Source organism: Rhopalosiphum padi, chromosome 3, assembly GCF_020882245.1.
Source record: "Rhopalosiphum padi isolate XX-2018 chromosome 3, ASM2088224v1, whole genome shotgun sequence".
Taxonomy (NCBI): domain Eukaryota; kingdom Metazoa; phylum Arthropoda; class Insecta; order Hemiptera; family Aphididae; genus Rhopalosiphum; species Rhopalosiphum padi.
The window spans coordinates 81075643-81098920 of NC_083599.1; the positions used below are offsets into that span (position 1 = coordinate 81075643).

At 33.2% G+C, this 23278-nt stretch overlaps 2 protein-coding genes across 2 annotated transcripts; both read left to right on the forward strand.

The window, feature by feature from the left end:
• Window positions 1–226: 226 nt before the first annotated feature.
• LOC132926132 (uncharacterized) lies at window positions 227–829 on the forward strand. Its single transcript, XM_060990471.1, has 2 exons — window positions 227–272; window positions 339–829. Exons 1-2 carry the CDS (start codon window positions 227–229, stop codon window positions 827–829), a joined length of 537 nt encoding a protein of 178 aa, XP_060846454.1.
• A 9107-nt stretch (window positions 830–9936) lies between these two features.
• LOC132926134 (uncharacterized) lies at window positions 9937–11954 on the forward strand. Its single transcript, XM_060990472.1, has 6 exons — window positions 9937–9976; window positions 10243–10617; window positions 10689–11222; window positions 11327–11421; window positions 11481–11680; window positions 11828–11954. Exons 1-6 carry the CDS (start codon window positions 9937–9939, stop codon window positions 11952–11954), a joined length of 1371 nt encoding a protein of 456 aa, XP_060846455.1.
• The last annotated feature ends 11324 nt before the right edge of the window (window positions 11955–23278 follow it).

Consider the following 23278-nt stretch of genomic DNA (forward strand, 5'->3'; position numbering starts at 1 on the left):
TATAAATATACTCTCGTCAGTATCGACGCGTATTCTAAGTCTACAACTGTGTAAGTGTAATATTTTATTATTAATTGTATTATATTAAAATTAAAATTAATAATGGATCAAAATATAAAAGACATTTTTTACGAAAAGTTTAGTGAATTTTTTTTAAAAAAAAGGGAAGATAATTGTTTTTATTTAAGCACTGATAAATATAATAAATATATAAGTGAAGTTATAAATGCTAAACGATAAAAGTGATGACAAAAACCAAAATGAATTATTAAGTATGTAATTCAAAATAATAATAGCTATTACAAAAATAATTTAAACAAATATTTTGTATTTAAAAGACATAAATGAAAGGAAGGAGAATACAATTAAGAATAGAGCATTGGCACTAAATGGACTTCAAACACAAGCAAGTGTAATGCTGCGATCGTCAAACCAAAAATTTCCGTCTGCTCAAGTAGGTGATACTGTTCGAGTGCGTGTTCCAGATATCGATCGAGGACGTATGGATAACCAAAATATTTTGGCTGTTGTAATGGACGTCGATAATGACTTCTACAAATTAGGAACAAAATATGGAATTAACAGTCAGCTGTACACTAGAAATCAATTTGTAGTGTGCAAAGAAAAATTGATATCGTTAAACGACGTTTTATCCAATAAGACAATGTCTTTGAGACAGGTATCGACAGCTGCTTCCAAAAGTGGTGGCCAAGGTTATGCACGATGCAATTGTAAAAAAAAATGTAATATAAAAAAATTTAAATGTAAGAATGGGGGAGTACTTTGCAACAGTAAATGCCACGATAGCTTACCATGTTGTAATAAATAAAACTTAAAAATAATATATACTACTAAACTATAAATTAAAAAATTAATTTGTTAAATTATATATATTTATAAATTTATTAGCTATCTATTTGATTATATGTATATGTTGTCAACACGTCAACATTCACTAAATAACTATTGCGCATGTCAACAAATACTGGTAAATGTCCGGATTGTGAGATATTTGAAATAATTGATGACATTCACCAAAATTATCGGTAAATGTCAACATACACCGGTGACTGTCAACATTCACTGTCATGCGGTCATACACCTTAACATATATAATGATTAACTTTTTAATATTATATATTCTATAAATTAATTTGTATTCATATATACCTTTATAAAAACTGAACATAGATTAATTGAATAGAACAAAAATAAAAATTCGGTAAAACGGGAATTTTTACGCAAATCCAGTTTCGGAAAATATCAATTTTTTATTTTATTGTACCTACCTAATTCACAATATTCATAGGGACTTGACATTATATTATTTAAATTTCACTATACACTACTATGCATAGGTATAACATACTTTAAAATATGTAGATTAATTTTATGGTATTACTTATTTATTACACAAACCTATTTACACCGCTCTATGGTAAGTCAGTATCGAATCAAAATTGAATAACATTAATATCTATTAATATATTTATGTAAAAAAATAGATGTTAGTTTAACTGTGTTGACATCTACATTAATTTACAAATATATTTATAAAAATAAAAAAAATCTTTGTCAATGCGTTGGGTAGTATTATATAAATATTTGCTATTAAACATCTATAATATTATACTAAACGTCATGTTTTCAATAATGTTCAATGATTATGTGTGTACTTTTTATTTTTTGTGTCTTGTTGTTATCCTCTTTCTTTATTAAAATAAAAAATGTACAGTTTGTATCATATGTACAATAAACAAATAGAATTAGTCCAGTCATTTAACGATTTTTTGACGAATTAAATAGGAAAGTTTTGAAACTTTGCAAAAAGTTTGGTTATAGGCTCCTGATTAACCTAAAAAAAGTCGCCATCCCTCCGAGGCTCGGAGTGTCCGCTATCTTGGATTTTATTTGCGATTTTTCAGTTTTTTTAAATTATCTTTGAAAATCCTAATTTTATCTCAAAAATATTTCTATACAAATATGTAGCTGAAAAAATTTTTAACAAATATGGTTTCATTATTCTTTTTGTAATTTGAATATGATAAAGCAAAATTTATCTATGTGTTATAATATTTGACGCGAATAACTGAGAAAATAACCGTAAATACATGACATTTTGGCAGAATGTTTAAATTGGAATATTCTACATCACAAAATGTTCAAACAATTTTAATTTTTTTGAGCTATTATAGGGAATAATAAAATATATAATATATAATATACATGACTTTTTTTTATATATATAAAATCAAAGTTTAAATTTTTAAAATTCTACATAATATCGTTAGTTTGAAAATTATTTTGTAGTTTAAAACTTTTATTCAATTTTTATGGCTTTTAGGATTGAAATAAGGCCTATATTTAGTATATTTAGTATATTTTCATACGGACCTATAATCATGCATTGTATTTATTCTGGTAATTTTAATGAGGAACACAAAATTAAAAGAAAACGTCGAATGCTAGGTCCAGTTATTTTTAAATCTGCAATTGCCTTGGTCAATGAAGGTATGGCCTGTGAAACATATAGAGAAAAAGAATCTACGCGCCTTATGAAAATGGGTAAGAAATACATAATAAACATTGTTCACTCCAAATGTTATTTAATGTTTAAATTATTATTTGTTTACATTCGTACATTTTTAAATGTCATTATGTACCTATGGAAATAGAGACATTTATTATATCTATAATGTATACATATATACAATATAAAATAGCTCTACACTGTTAACTATACCAGAAAAGAACAACAATTTATCTAATAATGAAATCATTGAACAAATTTCTCCTTTACATTTAACCAACACATCATTTTCTCAATCAAGTTCACCTGAATATTTATACCGAACAATAGACGAGGGTACTGTAGAAATAATTAATAAACCAAACTATGAAAATAACAAGGATCAACCAAAAATATAGAAGACACAAATCATAATTTTGCAACATCACCAGCCAAACATATCGCAGATGGTAATAATGAAATCTCGCCAAAAATACTACGATCTAATTCCAATGAGTTCCCGGAAAATGTATCTACTTTACGTTGTCCGTTATGTAAATCAGGAAATCTTCCTTCGGCAAATGAAGGTCATAAGTGTATGATATGTTCGGTTTTAGTTCATGATATTCCATCTTGCTCTACTCAAAGAAAAGGGAACAAAGACCTTAGACTTTGTTTAGCTTGCTCTGAAGATGTTTTGGATGTTTTGGAAGAATTGGAAGAAAATAAATCTGTTGAAACATGGAATCGTACTTCGAAAAAGCAACGGAATTCAAAGTCCTACCTTTGTCCCAACCCTAACCTGCGGCATCTTCAGTTAAAAAGTTCAAAGCATATACAATCACTACCAATATTAAAGAATGGCTCGCGTGCACAAGAGTTAAAAATTTGTACCATTAAAAATCTCGGTAAAGTTATTATGAGTAATACTTGTGCATTCGTTACTGTTTCTGCAATTTTAATGGTATCCATTAATGATAGTGATGAGTACAAAGTAAAGGTCGACGAATGCAATAATGCATTTTTAAAATTCACTGCAGAACTTCTTACTAATGGTTTAACATCCAGAACATACTCAAAAAGAGCTGAGATCATGGTAATAAAATATTATCTAACAAAGTTAATTTTATAAAAACATATTAAACATATATTAAAAGGATGCTACATCTGAATGTATTGTCTTTATCCATTTTACTGTATATATAAAATTAGAATGAATTAACATATAACCATTTAAATGTATGATAATTATCAAGGACACTTGAGAAGTTTTCATTGATATTTTAATAAATAAATTTATTTAAAACTACATTTTTTCTACATTTTCAAATTATTTTAACTATTTTTGTAATTAAAATCTCCCAGATTCCCTAGATAATAATCCTATCTTTAAATTTTCTAATAGGTCAATTAACTCTAATTTTAAAATTATTATAGTAAAATGGATAGTTGTGAACGTACAATTTGCTATGTTGTACCTTTGTAAGACGGAATGAATACATCCCGCATGTGATGTCCTCTTAACATATTAATAAAATAAGATCAATATAAAATATAAATGTACATACCTGTATTTTATTCTAGATAAAAAAATTAAACCCAGAGTTGGAAATATTAGGATACAATACAACTTTGGCCAAATGTGAGACTGTAGCCAGTAATATATTTAATTGTGCACTGGCGGAGGTACCTTCAGCTTATGATTACATATAATGTAATATAAAAAGTTGTGGAAGGACAAATGAAGGGCCAATACCAATAAATATAATAACATATACTACAAACAATGATGGCCTACATGGATTGCAAAGTTATTTAAGGTCTAGAGTTAATATTGAAAAAATGACATGTGGTTAAATTAATGATGGCGAACCATGTGGAGGATTGAAAACAAAAACAACTACAATCTTCTTCTTCCAGTCTTCAATCCTTAGATTGGTTTGCTGCAGTTCTCCATGCTTCCCTATCATTACTCAATTCCTTTAGTTTTTTATAACTATTCTTCCCCATGTCACTCATTAATTGCTTCATATACTCCATCCTTGGTCTTCCTCTTCCTATATGGCCTTCAACGTCGCCTTCTATGACGGTTTTTGTTAGACTCTCATGGCGTAGTAGATGTCCTATCATTTTAGCTCTTCTAACTTTTACGGTATGCCATAGTATTTTCTTTTCTTTTATTCTAATTAGTACTGCTTCATTCGTTATTCTATCAATCCATTTAATTCTTAACATTTTACGATAACACCACATTTCGAAGGCCTCTAGTTTTCTTTTCTCTATTGCACTGATTGTCCAGGTTTCACAGCCATATAAGGCAATACTCCATATATATATTTTTAAGAACCTTTTCCTTACCTCTAAGTCCATACTATTGGTGGTTAGTAGGTGTTTTTTATTCTGGAAAGGCCCTCTTCGCTTGCGCTATTCTACTTAGAATTTCATCTTTACTACGGCCATCTTCTGTTATTTTACTTCCTAGATAATTAAAGTGTTGTACTTGTTCTATGCGTGCGTTATCTATGTATATATTAAGTTGAGCAGGGTTTGTCTTGCTGCACGCCATAACCTCTTCAGACCTAGTGTACTCAAAACAAGACAATGTTATGTAGTACCAAATGCCTGATACCAACTTTTAGAAAACCATACTAGATAACTGATGTCCTAATTTGTACACAATTGATTTTACAAGTGAATTACCATTATATTATTTTAAGAAGATAATATATCATTTGCTGTAACAGCTAAATCTTATTTTTATCATGTTTATGCAACTATCTAGTGTATATTTATTTTTTTATAATAATCATGAACCCAATTAAATACCAAAATCAACTTCGAACATTTTTTCTAAAATTAGAATACTATTAACATAAAATATTACAATGTAAATAAAACCAATGTTATTCCAAATTAAACTAGAGATCTCAAACAAATATTACAAATCGTTATCGATAAGATAATATTTTTTTATATTTATTAAATGTACACTAGAATAATGTACTCAAAGTAGGACATTCGGTAAATAACCATCACGATTACAATTACATATTGACGCTCAACTCGGTCCACGCGTGTCGTATTTTTTTGTTATTTCTAATCGTAATTATATTTTTTATTTTAAAATAATAACTAAAACTAAAAATGTCGAAACTTACACCATATGAAATTATGTCTTTAATACATGATGGCAATACATCCGATTTTAATGAATGCAGTGACGATGAAATTTCTTTTAATGTAAACGAATTTGAAGTCGATGCTATTAATTGGGATGAACTCGACGTACTTCAAAGAGAGCTGGAAATAGCAGATAATTCAAATGTCCAAGACTTAAGTATTTTAGTGAATGAAAACTCGATTGACGAAGAAAATAATCAGGTACCACATATTATAAATTCATCTATACAAAATAAATTTACTAGTGACTTTGCATGGGGATCAAATTTAAAATTTTCTAATAAAAGTAAGTTTATTAGAAATCAACTAATGATTTTAATCAATACCAAAGAACTGAATGGACTCCTTTGGATTATTTTAAGCATTTTATTCCCGATCAAATTATGGAAAACTTTTCGTTCCACACTAATTCTCGATACGTTGAACAATGTGGAAAATCTTTAAAAACTACACCAATTGAAATTAAAAAATTTTTTTGGAATTTCGATTTTTATGTCGAGTATGGGTTATCCACAAATTCGAATGTATTGGACAAAAGGAACTAGAGTTCCTTTAGTTTCAAATAATATGGCACGAGATCGATATTTTTTAATCCGCTCTAATTTGAAAATTGTCAATGATTTTTCCATATCGGATGAAATAAAAAAAAATGATTTTTCTCTGGAAAATACGACCAATTTTAGATAGTGTAAGAAATGGTTGTCTTCAATTAATAAGGGATACACATCTCAGTATTGACGAACAAATTATTCCGTTTACTGGCAACACTCGATTAAAACAATACGTCAAAGGTAAACCTAACCCCGAAGGACTTAAAAATTTCGTATTAGCTGATAGAAATGGCTTAGTTTTAGATTTTTTTATTTATCAAGGTAAAAAAACTACAATTGATCATGCCGATTGTGAATTTTCATTAACTTTAGCTGAATCAGTTGTGTGGCATTTAAGCGAAACAGTCCCACCCAAAACGTGTTTATATTTTGATCGATATTTCACCACTTGAAAAATTAGTACAGATACTACTAAAAACAAAAATTTTTCTACGGGTACAGTAATGAAAAATCATTTGCCAAAAAATATAACATTAATGTCAGATAAAGCAATGATGAAATCAAATAGAGGTACTTCAAAACAATATGTAAGAGAAGATAAAAAAATGGTTTTGGTAAAATGGTTTGATAATAAGCCATCCATTTATTATCTTCGGAAAGTGGAAAAGAACCAAAAGATACTTGCCGCCGATGGTCAAAAAAAGAATTTAAAAAAAATTGATGTTGAAAGACCTAATTGTGTTAAAAATTATAATACATTTATGGGAGGTGTCGACTTGTGTGATCGCATGATAGCTCTTTATCGAATGAAATCTCGAACAAATAAATGGACAATTCGTACAATTTTCCACTTTGTAGACTTGAGTATTGTAAATGCATGGATATTATAGAAAAAAATTATGCCATTGTTAGATTTTCGCATTGAAGTAGCTCGTACTCTCATTATGGATGGTGGAGAAGACACCTACGTTAGCGATTGTGAAGAAGATAATTCACAAGAAGAAAATAGAGGCTGGTATAATAATTTACCACCAAAAGAATTTCGTAAAAGTGGACAACATTTACCAGTAGCAGAGGAACTTAATTTCCCTACCCTAATAGATGTCGTAGAGAAGGATGCAAATTTAAAAGTCGTATTAAATGTGACAAATGTAATTTATTCTTGTGCCTTAATAAAAATAACAACTGTTTTTATAATTTCCATAAATATTGAATTTATAACTAATACTTGTTAATATGTTTAATTTTTTTATAATCAAAAACTTATTGTATTTTTTTGTCAACTATCTACAGTTAGTAGTAAAAAAGTTTTAATATTTTACTTTTTTTTTATGTTCATACAAGAAGAGTATTTCTAGTAAATTATATGAATTATTTTATTATTTTTTAAATTTAAGTATTTTTAGAGTCAAACTGTTACTTGTCAATTAGTATTTATTGCTTATTATTTTAAAGTTAAAATTTATTTTAATTAACTTAATTAAAAAATATAATAATTTATTTTGAATTATTATTTAACCGTATGTAAACCTAATGTCCTTTTTTGAGGACAATGTTTTAAGTTCAAAAAACCATTGATAATTGTAATCAAATCGCATACAAATAGTATTTTTCTTATCCAATATATGTGTACAATAAAATGTAATAAGATTGGTCACACTGAATTGTTGAAAAATTTTCAGGCGGTTCGTCGATTTTATTGCATGTCCTATTTTGTACACATTAGTTATCTGCCATGATTTTTAAATATTCCCTTCGGTCTGAAGAAGATAACCTTTGTCTTTTTTTTATTTAATCGCATTCCATATTTGTCCCATAATATTTTATTGACCTTAGTTAAAATATTTTGCAGGTCATTTTCTGTTTCTGCGCAGAAAGCGATGTCATCAGCAAATCTCAGAGCGATAATTGTTTCTCCACCTATTCTAACTCCTTGCTTTACTTCTATTCTTAGTTCTTTCATTACTTCTTCAATATATAGATTAAACAGCATGGGTGATAGGTTACAGCCCTGTCGTACACCCTTTTTAATTTTTGCTATTTCTTCTTTTCCATCTATACGTATTAATAAAGTTTGGTTTTTGTATAAATTATATATGCATCTTCTGTCGTAATACTTAATTCCAATTGAATTCAGAATATCGAATAATATACTCCACTTTACATTATCAAACGCCTTCTCTAAATCGACAAAGGCTATGAATGTATCTTTGTTTCTTCTAATTTGTTTTTCAATTAGTACTCTCAGTGTTAAAATTGCCTCCCTTGTTCCTATGTTTTTTCTGAATCCAAATTGATCTTTACTCAGATTTTCTTCTATCTTTTTATCTATCCTGTTTTTGATTATTCTGGTGATAATTTTGGCGGCATGTGTGATGAGGTTTAATGTTCTGTACTCTTCACATTTTTGTGTTCCTTTCTTTTTTGGAATCAGTACCACAATACCCTTCTCGAAATCACTAATGGTTCTTCCCTTTAAATATATTTCATTGCATATTTTGTACAGTTCTTTTTTAACAACTACGTCTGTGTATTTAAGTAACTCTGCTGGGATTTCATCTACACCATACGCTTTATTGTTTTTAAGGGAGTCCATCGCATGATCAAATTCTGCCTGCAAGATATAATCACCTTTATCATCCTCATCTACATTATCTTCTTCCTCAAATATCATAGTTGAATTATCTTCATATAATTCTTCCAGATATTCTTTCCATCTTTTAGCCTTTTGATCAGCTTCTAGTAATAATTCGCCGTTTTTGTTTACTAGGGTTCCTGCGTTTTGTTTCCTTTCACGAAAAAGCTTTTTGGTTTCTGAAAACGCCAGGTCAGTTCTTCCTTTTTTTGACTTCAGTCCCTCTTTGAAAAAGAAAATTCATCTAGTTGGTTCTTTGGGGGGGGGGGGGGGGGGTCAAAAGTAAACATTTTCCTACAGTTTTCAAAAAAATCGAGAATTGAAAAACAAAAAAAAAGCGACAGAAAAAACGGCAATTTTACGAAAAACCACTTTTCGACAAAATCGATTTTTTGATTTTGCTGTAACTCAAAAACGAATCATTGTAAATACTTAAAATTTTCACCAAATGTTTATATTATGATTATCTATTTACGGTTAAAGTTTCAAAATATTTTTTTAAGCTACTTATAGACAATTGAAATTTTCAACTTTTCTAAGTTTTTTTTCTTCAAATGCCGATAAAAAAAGTTTGGCTATCTAAAAAATTTTTAAAATTTAATACAAGGTTAATTATAAGTTGTGCTTATCGTAGTAAAAAAAAAAATCAAAAATCGTTAGTCACAATTTTTATTTCTAAGCATTTAAAGTTCAAGTGTTTATGAAATATATCAAAATTTAAATTAAATTTCATACGCTCATATTGCGTATGTTGGCTAAATACTCTTTTATTATATAAACAGATACTATAAAGTAACTAGAGTAACATATAGTAACTATACTATTTATTTCAAAATAGAATATATGACAATATTTAAATATAATATATCCTAAATCATCTCTGTTCAGAATCGTTTTTCGTATACAATGATACCTATCATTGCATTCAAATTTAACCTACCTTAGTCCGAGGTCCACCCCACCCCTAATGTACAGCAGAGCGATACTCACTTACCCGATTTTTTAAACATAATATTATAGGTGATGGTGACAGTTCAGTTTCTACTCGTTTGAAACAAATAATGCCTTACGGTCCTAAATTTTTGGTAGAAAAAATAGAATGTAGAAACCATCTTTTGAGAAATTTAGGACAGAAATTATCTGGTCTAGTAAAAAATACAAAGTACCCAATCCATATCAGAACATTTTTGAATAATCAAGTAAAATTAAACAAATTTAGATCAGCTATAACTATGGCAGTACAATATAGAAAATCTTTAAGGGATTGAAATAACGAACAAGTTAAAGGTTAATCGATTAATATTTCATTATTATATTTTAATTTAGTAATTATTTCGGATGTTATACTTATAATTAATCTAATTTAGGCTTACGTGAAGATTTTTCAAATGGGCCTTATCACATACTTGGTCAACATACAAAATGTGCTAGTTATTTTTGCAAGGGTTCAAAAATAGGACAAATTAACCTTGTACCAGAAGCTGAAAAGTGTGGGTTGCTTTGCGAAATTAATCAAATATATTCTAGAATCATTGATAATGCACCAAGTTTATTGTTAGATGTTGATAACAATATCTGTGAGCAATTCAACAGCGTAATAAATAAACATTTAGCTGGAAAGCGAATCAATTTTTCCCAGAAAAATTCCTATAACAATCGCGTTGAGGCTGCCGTTGTATCTTTTAATACTTCTGGGAAGTATATAAGAAATGTTCATAAAAAAATTACAAATAAAAGTCCAGGTACATAAAAAATAATAATATAGTTTAATTTGTATTTTATACAAAATTAAATATGGTTTTGGTCTGTTTAGGATGTGTAGGTAAAAAATATTTAGGTTTTAAACAGAGAAGGCTACTTAACAACCGTAAAAGAAAATTACAATTTTCCACCAGTAAGGTAAACAAAACAAAAATACGAGCAAAAATATCTACAGGTCCTGACGTAAACTATGGTTTAGCAGAGCCCTTGGAAAATGTCATGATTAATGAAGAACTAGAAAAAAAAAAATCTGATTTTATAAGTTCATTATTAATGTCGGTTGAAGCTCGAAAAAAAATAGAATTTAATACCCAAGATCAGTCTAATTCAACTTTATGGCATGTTGAACGTCGAAATCGCTTAACAGCGTCAAATTTCGGTAGAATATGTAGAATGAGGAAAAATACATCATGCAAGGCTACTGTCTATGACATTCTATATCAAAATACTACGTGTAAGGCTATGGAACATGGCAAACTAATGGAACCGTTAGCCAAAATTAGTTTTGAAAACTTAACCAACCACAAAGTACAAAACTGTGGTTTATTTGTAGATGAAGATATTCCTTATCTTGCAGCTACACCAGGTAAATATGAAATTATAATATAATTACTATGCAGTGATTTATACATAATTAGTTTTGCATATAGATAGGTATTACTTAATATATAATATTTGTTCATTTTTCAGATGGTTTAATAGGTGATTCAGCAATTATAGAAATTAAATGCCCATACTCTGTAAAAGATTATTTTAATATACGAGACGCGATATCAGATAAGAAGGTTATAAAATAAATTTAAAAATTATTTTAAAAATTAAATATTCCTATATATGATTCTAGATACTATTTTTGTACTTGGACAATGATGAAATAAAATTAAAAGTTCAAAGTTTATACTTCTATCAAGTTCAAGGTCAACTTAAAATTACAAAGAGGGATCTATGTTATTTCGTTATTCATACTAATTCTTGGACTCAAATTTTAAAAATTAAATTTGATTTGTCATTTTGGAAAACTAAAATGGAAGAACAATTGAAATTGTAATTAAAAAAAATATAATTTTTATCTATAATATGGCTGATAAGTTTAAAATATAATTGATTTTCTTATACTTCTAATAGACATTAACTGTCTAACATATTTAATACATTAATCAATTTTAATAGATGTCATTTTTTTTTTTTTAGGTTTTATATGGAATGTATGCTGCCCGAAATTGTGGATCCACTTTATCCAAAAAGGATGTTAAAGTCAGATATCAGAGAACCACACAGAATAATACAAGCTAATGCTGAGCAAAAAAAAAAAATGTAATTAAAATATAGAACTATAGAAAAAAACAATTATATATAGATTATCTGATTATAATATAGTTATATATATTATATTATTAATATAATTTTAATTAATTATACCTAAATTTGATTTTTTTATTTAAATAAAAAATTAGGCAATAGGTAATATTGTAGTTTTTATTTTATTTTATTTTATATTAAATAGAATTTTCAGCCAAAAAATTTAAATCGACATTTATAAAAAAAAACAAAAAAAATCGAATATTTCAAATGCCTCTAAATAGCAGAAAAATTAACGAAATATTTCGAAAAAAAATCATGTAAAGAAAATGTCACTTTAAACAACTGGTAGAAGTTTCAAATTTCTATGTCTTACACTTTTTGAATAAAAATAAATATCAAAAATCGTTTGAGGCTAAATCGTTGTTTTACGTGATTTCGTAATAAATAATAAATTGTTCATAAAAATTTTTGGTGTTAGTCCGGCAGAGTTTTTTTTACAGATATTCGAAGAAAAAATTATGGACAATCTGGTACCAAATTTTCAAATCTTAGCTATAAATACTTAAAATTTTATGAATTTTCAACTATAAAATAATTTTTAATTATATTTTAAAAAGTAATTAGGTTATAAATATAATTCGAGCTATGTTGAATAAAAGATTATATGCTGTATGTAATGCAAATATTATTTAAGTAAACAGGAGCTTTATTCAAGAAATGGTTTGTGACTTGGGCTAGGAACAAGCGCGCCGCATGCTAGTAAAGCAGTATGGAAAGTACAGAATTCATAAGAAGTACATGGGTGACAATATTTACGCAACGAGTGACTGCGTTGACGCTAAACGTTCTATACGACTGTCTGTGAGATAATAATATACCTCTCCCGCGACTACGACGCGCGGACCCAGTCACGTAGACAATGGGCGTGGCTACGGCCTGCCGAGACGGCGGCGATACGGCGCAGAACGCCATCTATCGAGCGTTGTATACGTTTCACTTTCGGTGTAGCGTCCTCTTAAGCCACTTCTTTGGAACATTTATATTTATTAATTGATTAAAAACAATATTAAATAAAGTTGTATCTACATTCAATTCAAGCTGTAATAAAATGTATGTTTCAACTGTGTTATTGTATTATAAAAAAAGTATACATATTTACTTTTAATTTTTCTGCACAGGATAAATAATTTCTTCAGATAAATTATTTAAACTGTCATCACTTAAAGAAATTAAACTATAATTATGATCATGCTCTATTGTTGGTATGCTAATACTTAGTATAAATGGTACAGCTCCTTTTTTAAGTCTATGTTTTTTTAAGCATATCTAAAATATATATTACAATATATCATATAAATCATAGGTATATATTAAAATAATAATTATTTATACCTAAGAAATCTACAGTTTTACATTGTACATAAATAATAATACATTAGTTAAATTGTGTTGTATTGAATTAAACTTAGTTGTTTAATTATATTTTATATAGGTACTCACAGAGTACTTTGAAAGTCCTTGTCCCGACACCCATTGATTAATAATGTCATATTTTTTAAAATGTGACGCACAAACTCTAAACAGGCTTTCTAAATTCATTCCAAGACTTTTTTCCCATTCTTTGAGCAGTATATTATCTTTTGGAACACCAAAAGACGATTTGTGCTGATTCGCACAAATCAACACACAACACTTCATTTTATTAATATTTTAAATTAACTGACAGAAAAATAAGTACATTTACAGTGTACACGCAAGTGAAATAAAATAGCAAAATACAAAATATTTTCTTCAATAACTTCAAAAAAAAAAATTATATTTTAGGCGGTAAAAATATTGTGATAATCACGAAAATGATATCTTAAAACGTGTGGTGATAACGGACGAGGTACGGGTAAGTTTCCTCCGTTATTACCGACAGTTGCTAATTTCGACGTATATGCGGATACGTCGAGACGCGAAGTTATTACCGCCCGTTCAAGGGTTAGGTAAAAGAGAAAAAATTAACACAGTTGTTTATTTTTACTCGGGCGCAAAACGCCGAAAGAAATCACAGTTTTATTGACAAATAAAATATGGTTAAAACACAAAAAAATGTCGTCGGCGGACGTAGTTCGAATGAACAACAAAAGTCACGCGGTAGGGGCGCGTAGCGTACAAAAGTTCGCGAACGAGCGAGGAAAACGGAACGACTTGTTCGTAGGAACGGCGCGAGCGAAGAGGCTCGTACGAAATCGCCTCACGGGCGACGTGCCGGCGATGAGAAGTAGTCGTGCGCGGAGGGGGGCACAGTCGCGACAGTTCGGGCGATGACAACATAACATAAAATAAATATACACATACAAAATATAATATAGTGACAGACTAGGGTTGGCAAAACTGCTCTCGCGAAAGCGAGTGGTGATACCGGCCGTATCGCCACATTACTCCCCCCCTGAAAAAAGATCGCGAGGTTACGTGCGATTTACATCCGTGGCGGAAACTGCGTATGTGTGGTCGGCGACGGGATCTTCGCGTGCGATGAAGGCTGGCTTGAGACGGTCGATTGAGATCCATGACATTGAGGTGTGACGCTGGACTTTGAACACTTTCTCACGTCGTTCGAGCACGGCGAAAGGTCCCTCGTATCTCGGCTGTAGGGGGGTCTTGACGGCGTCGATTCGTACGAAAACGTTACTGACGCGGTCTAATTCGATGAGTACGAAAGCGGTCCGCTGAGTATGATGATTCGTACCTGGGCTGTACCGCAGCTGGTTCATGGACTTACGCAACGCTGCAACGAGTTCCGGAGGTTACGGCTCTGCCGGTGCGGGGTGGAAATACTCGCCTGGTAGTCTGATTGTTGTGCCGTAAACAAGCTCGGCCGGTGTTTGTTCGATGCCGGCTTTGATGGTGTTGCGTAGCGCGAGGAGCACGACGGGCAGCTTGGTCGTCCAGTGTGGTGATTCGTGCGCGATTAGCGCGGACTTGAGCGTTCGATGAAAACGTTCGACCATGCCATTCGCCTGAGGGTGGTAGGGCGACGTTCTGATGTGCTGAATGCCGAACGTGGACATGAGCGATCGAAAAAGCTCGGACTCGAACTGTCGGCCTTGGTCGGTCGATATAACGTCAGGAACGCCGAAACGTGAAATCCAGTTATTGACTAGCAGTCGAGCGACCGCGTGTGCGGACATGTTGTCGATCGGCCACGCCTCGAGCCAACGCGTGAAACGGTCGATGACGGTGAGGAGATATTTGTGTCCGTTGGAAGACGGTAGGGGTCCGACCAAGTCGAGGTGTATGTGACCGAAACGTCGCTCGGGCGGAGCGAAAGGCGTGATTGATGACGATGTGTGCCTTTGCACCTTGGCTCGTTGGCACGCTTCGCAGCATCGGACCCATTTCGAAATTTCCCGGTCCATGTCTGGCCAGACGTACCGCGCTTTGATAAGGCGAAGTGTGGGGCGACGTCCGCCGTGAGCTTGCCCGTGAAGCGCGTTGAAAACCCGGCGGCGATGTATCAGTGGCACGAACATGCGCGCGTTGCCTGTCGAGAAATCGGAGTACAGGACGCCTTCCGGCGAGGTGCACGGTTGAAGAGATAGCGAACTCGGTTGTTTGCCCGCGATAATGTCTTGTAGCTGCGGGTCGTTAGACTGGTCGATTGCCCACTGCCCGAGCGAGGGTAGCGATGAGTTCTCGGCGATCTCGAGCCTCGAGAGTGCGTCGGGGACGACGTTGTCCTTGCCTTGCACGTGTTCGATGTCGTTAAAGAATTGCGAGAGAAAAGAAATTTGACGTACCTGTCTGTCGATGATTTTCTCGGTCTTCAACGTGAACATGTAGATGAGCGGCTTGTGGTCGGTGCGTAATGTCGTGAGACGTCCTTCGATGAAGTGTATAAAATGTTGCGTACCCGCGTAAGCGGCTAATAGTTCTCTGTCGTACGTGCTGTATTTTTGTTCTGCGTGGGACAATTTTTTGGAGAAAAAGCCGAGCGGCTGCCAGGTGTCATTGACCTTTTGTTCGAGTACGGCGCCCACGGCGATATTCGATGCGTCCGTGTTGAGTCGTAACGGTGCGTCGGGGACGTAGTTCGGATGAACAACAAAAGTCACGCGGTAGGGGCGCGTAGCGTACAAAAGTTCGCGAACGAGCGAGGAAAACGGAACGACTTGTTCGTAGGAACGGCGCGAGCGAAGAGGCTCGTACGAAATCGCCTCACGGGCGACGTGCCGGCGATGAGAAGTAGTCGTGCGCGGAGGGGAGCACAGTCGCGACAGTTCGGGCGATGACAACATAACATAAAATAAATATACACATACAAAATATAATATAGTGACAGACTATGGTTGGCAAAACTGCTCTCACGAAAGCGAGTGGTGATACCGGCCGTATCGCCACAAACGTATATGAGCGCTAGTTGTATATTCTTATAACAGTTTATCGAGGACACTTCGGGAACCACATTTAATGTTCTTATCACAGCTCGTTGCGCAACCAGTATATCTTTAATCGTGGACTCAGTATAATTGTTGGAGAAGACGTAACTTTTTGGAAATTACGGCATTTGTTGTTACTACAGTTAATATTTTGCACACAGCTAGGTTCTTCCTTCAATAAACCGTTAATAATATGACTTATATTGCACTCAGCATTAAGTAAATACACATTATTAATACAGTTTTGTGGTTCAAAAATAGTTCGTAGAAGTTGCAATCGACTGTTATAGATTTTTGAAGAAGGACCATGCAAAACAATTTCTTTTATAAACATCAGTTATTTATTCTCAGACGAATTAATGTATAAGCGATATGAAGGAAACTCAATATATCCCACGGAAATTCCAAAAAACAATGAATCAAATACACATGTATTGTTGATTATAATTTTTTTTTTTGTCTTGACTGCAAAGAGTTGTCAGATTTCCATTTTTTAGTAATGTATTTTTTCGTTTAACGTGTGTGTGCCTTGTTCATGAGGAGCCGATAAAGTTCTGGACAGGGTTCTAAATATTTAGTCCTCCTTTTTTTTGAAGTACTTGGCATATGAATCTTTTTTTCTTTCGAGTTTATAAGTGGTCCTGTCCTTATATTTTTTAGACCTCTCCAACATTCTTCTGCATTAAGAAGTGAATCCAGAAAGTGTTATTTAGAGTATGCGATAAAATTTGGAAAGAAGAACAAATGCCAACAAGCTGGCATGAAGCAGTCATCATACCACTACATAAAAAAGGGGATAAAATGGAGTGTGACAACTACAGGGGCATATCCCTCCTGAATACAGCTTACAAAATATTCTCCAAAATCCTACTGAAACGTCTGTTGCCATACGTAGACGAAAACATAGGCAGCTACCAATGTGGCTTTAGAAAAGGGAAATCGACAATAGATCAACTGTCAATCATAGGACAAATCATTGAAAAAAGGTATGAATACAGACAGAACGTATGACAGTTGTTCATAGATTTTAAAAAGGCGTATGACAGCATACATAGACAAAGTTTATATAACATTATGCATGAATTTGGGTTTCCGAGAAAACTGATTAAACTAGTCAAACTCTGTATGGAGAACACACAGTACACAGTGAGAGTAGACAACACAATTTCCACCCCCTTTACTGTAGACACAGGCTTGAAACAAGGGGATGCTTTGTCCCCAATCCTATTCAACTTGGTGATAGAAAAAGTTGTAAGAGAACTACAGTGCCTAAGAGGCAGCCTAGTAACAAACAACGAAAATGGACTGCGTATACTCGGTTTCGCAGATGACCTGGATATTATAGGAAACTCGCTTACAGAGATAGCAAATGCATCAAGGGAACTGGAAAAAGCCGCGGAAAAAGTTGGTCTAACAATAAACACAAACAAGACAAAACTAATGGAATTAATAGATAGTGACATAGACCCCCAACAAAGGGAAGGACTAAGTTTTGAAAAAGTGGAAGAATTCAAATATCTAAGGGCAACTCTGAGCATAAAGAACGAATGGTCTAAAGAAATAAATATACGTATAAACAAAGCGGAAAAAACCTTCTACGCATTACTGAAATTTCTTAACTCAAAAACGCTCTCGAGAAGATCTAAAACGAGATTGTATGTGTCTATTATAAGACCCACACTGACTTACGGATGTGAAGCCTGGACTACAACGGTGACGACGGTAAGGAGGTTAAGAACTTGCGAAAAATATGTGGCCCTGTGTTTGACACGAATGTGGGATGTTGGCGAAGAAGATTCAATAGAGAACTACAAGAAATTATGAACCTGGCTCCAGTTACTAGCTTCATCAAAGGTCAAAGGATCCAATGGCTAGGACATATCCTAAGAAGGGAAGAAAACGACCCTGTACGCGATGCTTTCGAGTGGAAACCTAAGGGAAAACGACCGAGGGGGACGTCCCAGGAAGAGGTGGATTGATGGAGAAGCGGAAGACCTGAAGGAAATGGGCATAGAAGACTGGCGTGTAATCGCTCAAGACAGAGAAAAGTGGCGGGATATTGTAGTGACGGCTAAAACTCTTAGAGAGTAAAATGGCCAAAAGAAGAAGAACTATTTTATAATGAAGTTAAATTTATACTTTTTATCAAATGGGTTTTAAATTTTTAGAGTTAAATAATAAATTGTTATATTAACTGCTCACCTTTGATATAAATAACAAGTTATACCAGACATAATTAAGAATTAAAAAATAATTATATTAAGAATTTGCAAAACTTGTTATTTTTGTTTTAAAGATTATCATCATTTATCACATTGTTATTATTACATTTTAAAATGTTTAATCAATTAATTTTAAAACACTTTAATTTCTTTAATGTAAATTTGTTTCTTTTTTTTCATAACTTTTCTAAACCATATCTAGGTACTTATAAATAAATCAACCTCTAATTCATTTGGAAATATTTCAACAATTAACTTTGCTATTTTCCGAAAAAACAAATCAGTGCCCCTAGAATAAAATATAATTAATTATTTGTTATTTGCAAGTACATATTTTAATATTTGCAAAATGTTTACTTATAAGATTGATTAAAATTTATAAATAATTATATATGATTACTTAAAAATATTTTAGAAATTTGTAAATGGATAAGAAAAAAATAAATTTGACTAAGGTACTTGTGTTGGTCTTGAAACAGATGGTTAATCAATAGCTTAGTTAATACATTTTGTCCCTCATCAGATAAAAACCCATTATTTAACTTGGCATTATCAGTGACATATCTTCCATCATTGGTTGTATTTAACAGTTCTAATACAGTCTATATATACAGAATATAATACATAAGGATCATACATCAATATATAGGTACCTACCATATATATTATATTTTTAAAATAAAACTTTAATTGAAATTATTAGCTTACATAATCAGTCCATTCCATAGGTTTGAAATTTCCATATTTAGAATGCAATGTTGTTGAAGAATTAGATGAAGAACATGGCCTTAAATATGGTTCAAATCTATTACATTCGGGAACCTTTGCAATAGCGCTGATTTTAAAGTTAACGGACTGACGGTCTGGAATGGACTGGACTATCTAGGTCAAACAAATTTGGACTGCTAGTGAAGTTTTCATTGACTTCAACAAACTTAGGTTTTGTATCACCATATAATATTTCCTCATTAGTTTCAGTATCCTATATATGTACAGAGAGATTGAGATCAGTAAAAATAACACCTACCTATGTGGATATGTCCTTTTATGATTTAAAGTAATGTAAATAATATTTAAAATATAATAATTAATAACCATTAATATACTTACTTCCAAAAGCTGGCCAAGAGAGGAAGAAGTCATGATATTAAAGTTGTAGGTGAACTGGTGTCTGGCGTTAAATATAAAATACACAATTACACAATAATCACTGTACTGAGACAATAAGTGAAAAACTGAAAAGACGAACAACGAGAACAAAAATACCGCGAATATCAAAAATATTAACAAAAGAAATACACAAACTAATAATGTTATTTATATAATATAAACAAGAACACAGCACATGTTAGTGCACTATCAATTATCATATCAACTAGGCTAGTCACAACAACGTGCATCGATGTTTATTTTAAGAGTAAAAATAATTCAGAATAAATCATTAACTTGTAGTCATTTTAATCATCAAAACATGTTAAATTAAATAACCTGGATTCTCAAAATAACAATTTTTACGAGTTATTTCAATACCTTCAAATAGTTGAAATATTATATTTAGATCAACGCTCTATTGCAGTTGATTTAACCTACAAATGCAGTTTACTTCAATTATAATGCTTGACAACATAGAATGTAGTTAAAACAACTGTCCCATTTCTATGTGTGTAGTCTGCAATTCGACGCAGTAAATAGGACGTAGATGGGACGTTATAACACTTCGTTCGACTTAAACTTTTTCCCCTACTATACGACATCAAACTTTCGACGTCAGGAGGTAAAACAATCCGCCGTAGGCGGATTGCCCAGCACAGGTATCGATTTGCATCGAATGAGGACTGATAGCTAAACACTCGATTACCATTTTTCGTACTTATATATTTTTTATACATTCAAAAAAGAACCGGGCAAGCCTCGAGATGAACTATATATGTATACCCGACTACCATTTCCAACCGAATTTCCCTTGGAACGATTTTCACTCGACCCCCTCGAAGGCGCCGGAGGCGGCTTCCACAAGCCGGGAATCGAGGCATATATAATAATAATTAAATAAATAATATTATTATCGACGCCACGAACGTCTTATCAATTCCCGACAACAACCGCCTTATCATCATTCATCCCGATAGAAGACTCGCAGTACTACCAATCAGCGGTAGGTCTTCCTTTTTTGAAAACTTTCCACTTTCAAGCTCTACCATCCGTCCTAGGGTATTCACTTACAGCGAGTTTCCCAAGGCTAGCAGCTACGCTGCTAGTCTTATATAATAAAACGTGAACGTGTTCGATCGTTGTCCGCCCGAGCGCTGCCGGTACTTTAGCGGAGAGCCAATCGGAAAATTACCTTTCTTATCGCTTTATCGCCTTTTCGCCGTTATCGCCGACGGCTTCACCCGTCGCCGGCGTCGCCGAAAGTCCCGCGATGTTTTTACTGTATCGTTTTTTTTTCGAGTAGCCGTTTGTGCGCTTACTTTGGCGTGCTCTTTTTTTCGCATTGACCGATCTCTTGGATATAATTTTACGGGCTAATACGTATATAATACATAGTATAATTTATATAATTTTTTTTTTTCGATATGGGCATTAATTCTTTGGATATAAAATATATAATACGCTAAATTTGATTAAAAAAATTACGATTTCTCGACGGACGTCGTGGGTAAAACGGTGCTAAGCGCCCGATTCGTCGCGGCTCGGAAACGGCTCAAGTGCTCGAGATTTGACGTCGGTGTTCAACTCGAACTGTAGTCGATAGGTTTAGGCGTTAGGATAGGTTATAGGATTAGGCAGGTGTGACGAGAACGAATCCCGCTCAGGCGGTATTTCCGGCGGCGCTTTGATTAACACTGCGAGTCGTTTTTTCCATTTTTTTTTTAACTTGATAAAACCTCATTATATTAGTTTTACGTACGATTTTATTTTACGAGTGTACTTATTGCCATCGTCGAGAGTCCAATGATTTGTCGATAGCGGTGTGCTAATATATCTAATAGGACGTAGATGGGACGTTATAACACTTCGTTCGACTTAAACTTTTTCCCCTACTATACGACATCAAACTTTCGACGTCAGGAGGTAAAACAATCCGCCGTAGGCGGATTGCCCAGCACAGGTATCGATTTGCATCGAATGAGGACTGATAGCTAAACACTCGATTACCATTTTTCGTACTTATATATTTTTTATACATTCAAAAAAGAACCGGGCAAGCCTCGAGATGAACTATATATGTATACCCGACTACCATTTCCAACCGAATTTCCCTTGGAACGATTTTCACTCGACCCCCTCGAAGGCGCCGGAGGCGGCTTCCACAAGCCGGGAATCGAGGCATATATAATAATAATTAAATAAATAATATTATTATCGACGCCACGAACGTCTTATCAATTCCCGACAACAACCGCCTTATCATCATTCATCCCGATAGAAGACTCGCAGTACTACCAATCAGCGGTAGGTCTTCCTTTTTTGAAAACTTTCCACTTTCAAGCTCTACCATCCGTCCTAGGGTATTCACTTACAGCGAGTTTCCCAAGGCTAGCAGCTACGCTGCTAGTCTTATATAATAAAACGTGAACGTGTTCGATCGTTGTCCGCCCGAGCGCTGCCGGTACTTTAGCGGAGAGCCAATCGGAAAATTACCTTTCTTATCGCTTTATCGCCTTTTCGCCGTTATCGCCGACGGCTTCACCCGTCGCCGGCGTCGCCGAAAGTCCCGCGATGTTTTTACTGTATCGTTTTTTTTTTCGAGTAGCCGTTTGTGCGCTTACTTTGGCGTGCTCTTTTTTTCGCATTGACCGATCTCTTGGATATAATTTTACGGGCTAATACGTATATAATACATAGTATAATTTATATAATTTTTTTTTTTCGATATGGGCATTAATTCTTTGGATATAAAATATATAATACGCTAAATTTGATTAAAAAAATTACGATTTCTCGACGGACGTCGTGGGTAAAACGGTGCTAAGCGCCCGATTCGTCGCGGCTCGGAAACGGCTCAAGTGCTCGAGATTTGACGTCGGTGTTCAACTCGAACTGTAGTCGATAGGTTTAGGCGTTAGGATAGGTTATAGGATTAGGCAGGTGTGACGAGAACGAATCCCGCTCAGGCGGTATTTCCGGCGGCGCTTTGATTAACACTGCGAGTCGTTTTTTCCATTTTTTTTTTAACTTGATAAAACCTCATTATATTAGTTTTACGTACGATTTTATTTTACGAGTGTACTTATTGCCATCGTCGAGAGTCCAATGATTTGTCGATAGCGGTGTGCTAATATATCTAATAGGACGTAGATGGGACGTTATAACACTTCGTTCGACTTAAACTTTTTCCCCTACTATACGACATCAAACTTTCGACGTCAGGAGGTAAAACAATCCGCCGTAGGCGGATTGCCCAGCACAGGTATCGATTTGCATCGAATGAGGACTGATAGCTAAACACTCGATTACCATTTTTCGTACTTATATATTTTTTATACATTCAAAAAAGAACCGGGCAAGCCTCGAGATGAACTATATATGTATACCCGACTACCATTTCCAACCGAATTTCCCTTGGAACGATTTTCACTCGACCCCCTCGAAGGCGCCGGAGGCGGCTTCCACAAGCCGGGAATCGAGGCATATATAATAATAATTAAATAAATAATATTATTATCGACGCCACGAACGTCTTATCAATT